This window comes from Entelurus aequoreus, linkage group LG05 (assembly GCF_033978785.1).
Source record: "Entelurus aequoreus isolate RoL-2023_Sb linkage group LG05, RoL_Eaeq_v1.1, whole genome shotgun sequence".
Lineage (NCBI taxonomy): Eukaryota > Metazoa > Chordata > Actinopteri > Syngnathiformes > Syngnathidae > Entelurus > Entelurus aequoreus.
Window position 1 is genome coordinate 7,124,006 of NC_084735.1, and position 5,313 is coordinate 7,129,318.

Here is a 5,313-nt window from a genome sequence, read left to right on the forward strand (position 1 = left end):
TGCTTTTATTATCTTTAAACACCTTTAACTTGTTAACAATATTAACTATATGTGATAAAAATGCATGCATTATCTTTAAACACCTTTAACTCGTTAACAATATTAACTATATGTGTTAAACATGCGTGTATTATCATTAAACACCTTTTTCTTATTAACAATATCAACTATATGTTTTAAACATGCTTGTATTATCTTTAAACACCTTTAACTTGTTAACAATATTAACTATATGTGATAAACATGCATGCATTATCTTTAAACACCTTTAACTCGTTAACAATATTAACTATATGTGTTAAACATGCTTGTATTATCTTTAAACACCTTTAACTTATTAACAATATTAACTATATGTGTTAAACATGCATGTATTATCATTAAACACCTTTAACTTATTAACAATATTAACTATATGTGTTAAACATGCGTGTATTATCATTAAACACCTTTTTCTTATTAACAATATCAACTATATTTATTAAACATGCTTTTATTATCTTTAAACACCTTTAACTTGTTAACAATATTAACTATATGTGATAAAAATGCATGCATTATCTTTAAACACCTTTAACTCGTTAACAATATTAACTATATGTGTTAAACATGCTTGTATTATCTTTAAACACCTTTAACTTGTTAACAATATTAACTATATGTGTTAAACATGCTTGTATTATCATTAAGCACCTTTAACTTGTTAACAATATTAACTATATGTGATAAACATGCTTGTATTATCATTAAACACCTTTAAAGGCCTACTGAAAGCCACTACTAGCGACCACGCAGTCTGATAGTTTATATATTAATGATGAAATCTTAACATTGCAACACATGCCAATACGGCCGGGTTAACTTATAAAGTGACATTTTAAATTTCCCGCTAAACTTCCGGTTGAAAATGTCTATGTATGATGACGTATGTGCGTGACGTCAATGGTTGCAACGAAAGTATTCGGACACATTGAATCCAATACAAAAATCTCTGTTTTCATCTCAAAAATCCACAGTATTCTGGACATCTGTGTTGGTGAATCCTTTGCAATTTGTTTAATGAACAATGGAGACTGCAAAGAAGAAAGCTGTAGGTGGGATCGGTGTATTAGCGGCTGGCTGCAGCAACACAACCAGGAGGACTTTGACTTGGATAGCAGACGCGCTAGCCGACGCTAGCCGCCGACCGCACGGATGATCGTGGTGAAGTCCTTCGTCGCTCCGTCGATCGCTGGAACGCCGGTGAGCATGGGTGTTGATGAGCAGATGAGGGCTGGCTGGCGTAGGTGGAGCGCTAATGTTTTTATCATAGCTCTGCGAGGTCCCGTAGCTAAGTTAGTTTCGATGGCGTCGTTAGCAACAGCATTGTTAAGCTTCGCCAGCCTGGAAAGCATTAACCGTGTAGTAGGGACGGCGTGGCGAAGTTGGTAGAGTGGCCGTGTCAGCAATCGGAGTGTTGCTGGTTACTGGGGTTCAATCCCCACCTTCTACCATCCTAGTCACGTCCGTTGTGTCCTTGGGCAAGACACTTCACCCTTGCTCCTGATGGCTGCTGGTTAGCGCCTTGCATGGCAGCTCCCGCCATCAGTGTGTGAATGTGTGTGTGAATGGGTGAATGTGGAAATACTGTCAAAGCGCTTTGAGTACCTTGAAGGTAGAAAAGCGCTATACAAGTATAACCCATTTATCATTTATTTATTTATATGCCTTGGGCCGGCTCTGACCTACACAATCATATTCAGAGGTTTGCAATCCCCAATAAGCAAAACAAAATACTTCACATGCAAAACTGCAAAACAGGTTTTATTAATTCACCAAACCAAACCTGTTCTGGTAACCACTTAATAATGGGGTTTTTCGAGATGCCAGGCTCTTTATAAAGGCAGGGACATACACCAGGACACTAAGAGTCGAGGCAAGCTTCAGTCCAGACCTTACCAGCAGACCTTCTTCAGTGCGGTGAGTCATTTCTTCGTCTTAGATTCCAGGGTAAAGAGGATTGTTGAAAAGTGTGGTGTGTATTGTGCATGTAGAGAGGACCATGGTACTCTTGGACATTAGCCTTGTCCATCAAAAGTTTAGGTACTCTAGGTTTCTGGAGCCTTTAGTTCAGGTAGTTTCTACAAGTCAGACCAGAGACGTATGAATGAGCGGTACAGTACATTTCTATGTTGATTCCTAGACTAGATCCTACAGAAAAATTAGGGCTTTTGTCCACAGGGTCCACCAGTCAGAAAGTCGTACCCTCAGTAAATGATAAACACACGCGGGTTAGCGTGAGCCTGTTAGCAGTAGCATACGATCACTAGGCTTGAGGCTAATAACACAAAAGCTGTGTCACCGATTACTTTCCCAGCATGTAACAAAGTGAATAGTAGTGTTGTAACGATACCAATATTTTGGTACCGGTACTAAAATTATTTCGGTATTTTTCAGTACATTTCGGTACTTTTCTAAATAAAGGGGACCACAAAAAATTGTATTATTGGCTTTATTTTAACAAAAAAATGTTTGCGTACATGAAACATATGTTTATTATTGTAATTTAGTCCTTAAATAAAATAGGGGAGTAAAAAAGATATTCCTGCAAAATGTAACGACGGCTATCATATTCCAATAAAACTTTCAGAAACGCCCCAACTGTGTTCAATCAATCAGCGTTCGTAAGGAACATTGTTCAGCTTTCAGTGTCTAGAATTTCCAGTGGGGAGAGCTGTAGTTGAGTCCTTTGAGGACTACAGAGTTTCAGGGACACACAATAGTGAACCTTGGCTCTGGTAGAGCAACATTCGGACGTTGGGACAGAGGTGTCCATGGTCTTCAAGAGCACTGAACAACAGGAAGCCATCTTCTGATGGACACCACCTACTTTCTATCAAGCATTCAGTGTTGTGTTTCACTGTCTTACAGGAAGTACTTCCTCTTGGTCATCACAGGACACAAACGCAACCATGATCAAGATTTTCCTCCTTCTGCTTCTGCTTGTCGGTAAGTCCTCCAACACTAAACCAGACATGACGTACAGAATTGTACACACTGTACTGCAATACATGAAGTAACCCAGTACACACTGATATGTGACTGCATTCCAATCAAACAGGAACAAAAAGTGATGTTACTGACGATCCAGAAGACAGTGACGGCGGTTCCCCCGGTGACGGTGGTGCCCCCGGAGCCCCCGGAGCCCCCGGTGACGGCGGTTCCCCCGGTGACGGCGGTTCCCCCGGTTCCCCCGGTGACGGCGGTACCCCAGGTGCCCCCGGTGACGGCGGTTCCCCCGGTGACGGCGGTTCCCCCGGTGCCCCCGGTGACGGCGGTACCCCAGGTGCCCCTGGTGCCGGCGGTTCCCCCGGTGACGGCGGTGCCCCCGGTAACGGCAGTTCCCCCGGCACCCCCGGTGACAGCGGTTCCCCCGGTAACGGCAGTTCCCCCGGTTCCCCCGGTGACGGCGGTTCCCCCGGTGGCCCCGGTGCCCCTGGTGCCCCTGGTTGCCCCGTTGGCCCCGGTGGCACAACACCCACCATCAATCTTTTGTTGGACGAAGGCGTTGAAATTTGCGTTGGGCTTCGCAATCCCGAAGAAGGTGACGGCCGCCACATTACTTTCAAGGTTGTTGATGGTGTCGTCAAACTAAAGGTGTCCACCACCCATTAAGCCGTCAAACTCTAATAATTTAGAAAGCGCTCAGCAGTTTATCTGAATTAGAACTGCAGCAATATTAGTTTGACATTTACTTCTGACATCATGTTCCTGTTCCAGCTTTCTAACTGTCATTCTATTAATGACCACTGGGGGCGGTGTGGTTGGGAAGTGGCGATTTATGGTGATGTGTAGCGTTATTCCAGGAAAAAAGATGCTAATTAGCTAAATTTCAAAAGAGATTAAAAAGGGATAGGAGGAACAAAGCAACACTTTAGTCAATAAGTTTATTGTTGAAAAGTGTTTCCTTCTTTGGAGAATTAAATCTGATATAAAATCATGAGGTCTTTGTGCTCTCTGTTACTTGTAAGTTTGTTCTGTCATCAATCAATCAATAAAATGACCTAATAAAACTTGCATTGTTTTACTTTTATTCCCACTATTGATACATTAAAACATCCATCCATCCATCCATTTTCTACCGCTTGTCCCTTTTGGGGTCGCTGGAGCCTATCTCAGCTACAATCGGGCGGAAGGCGGGGTTCACCCTGGACAAGTCGCCACCTCATCGCAGGGCCAACACAGATAGACAGACAACATTCACACTCACATTCACACACTAGGGACCATTTAGTGTTGCCAATCAACCCATACCCAGGTGCATGTCTTTGGAGGTGGGAGGAGCCTATCCCCAGGTGCATGTCTTTGGAGGTGGGAGGAGCCTATCCCCAGGTGCATGTCTTTGGAGGTGGGAGGAGCCTATCCCCAGGTGCATGTCTTTGGAGGTGGGAGGAGCCTAAGCCCAGGTGCATATCTTTGGAAGTGGGAGGGGCCTATCCCCAGGTGGGGATAGGTTGCATGTTTTTTTTGTTTATTGTTTTTTTTTAAACATTAAAACATCAAAATTTAATTTTATAACATCAACATTTAACATTGAAGCATCTGCATTTAATTTTGAGACATTTACATTAATTATTAAAATATCTACATTTAATATCAAAATATTTACATTTAATATCAAAACATCTACATTTGACATTGACACATTTATAGTTGATATTGAGACATTTACATTAATTAATGAAACATCTACATTGAATATCAAAACATCTATATTTATTATTAAAACATCGATATTTACCATTGTAACATCTGCATTTATTATTCAAACCTCTATATTTAACATTGGAAAATCCATGTTAAATGTTTAAAAAATATACATTTAACAATAAAACATGGGACCTGATATTCAGCTGGGAATGACTACAACAGTAAATAAACACAAGACATATATATACTCTATTAGCCACAACACAACCAGGCTTATATTTAATATGCCACAAATTAATCCTGCATAAAAACACCTAGGTGTTTGTTATGCTAGCTCCTAGTTCCTATGCTAGCTCCTAGCTCCATAGAACACGCCAATACAATTCAAACACCTGCACAACACACACAATCACTCAGCCCAAAAGACCGTTCACCTAACCCAAGGTTCATAAAGCTTGTATATTTAAACAAAGTTACGTACGTGACGCGCACGTACGGGCAAGCGATCAAATGTTTGGAAGCCAAAGCTGCATACTCACGGTAGCACGTCTGCGTCTTTGTCATCCAAATCAAAGTAATCCTGGTAAGAGTCTGTGTTGTCCCAGTTCTCTACAGGCGTCTGTG

The 5,313-nt window shown here is 41.5% G+C and overlaps 1 protein-coding gene across 1 annotated transcript; it reads left to right on the plus strand.

The window, feature by feature from the left end:
• Positions 1-1,920: 1,920 nt before the first annotated feature.
• LOC133649576 (cuticle collagen 1-like) lies at positions 1,921-3,892 on the plus strand. Its single transcript, XM_062046174.1, has 3 exons — positions 1,921-1,959; positions 2,911-2,988; positions 3,101-3,892. Exons 2-3 carry the CDS (start codon positions 2,952-2,954, stop codon positions 3,652-3,654), a joined length of 591 nt encoding a protein of 196 aa, XP_061902158.1. The 5' UTR covers positions 1,921-1,959; positions 2,911-2,951; the 3' UTR covers positions 3,655-3,892.
• Positions 3,893-5,313: the final 1,421 nt, after the last annotated feature.

What these genes read in the sequence shown, in the direction of transcription:
- LOC133649576 (XM_062046174.1), top strand. Translation starts at nt 2,952, where the DNA reads ATGATCAAGATTTTCCTCCTTCTGCTTCTGCTTGTCG. An exon ending in CCTTCTGCTTCTGCTTGTCG is followed by an intron (nt 2,989 to 3,100) that starts GTAAGTCCTCCA and finishes CCAATCAAACAG; the next exon opens with GAACAAAAAGTGATGTTACT.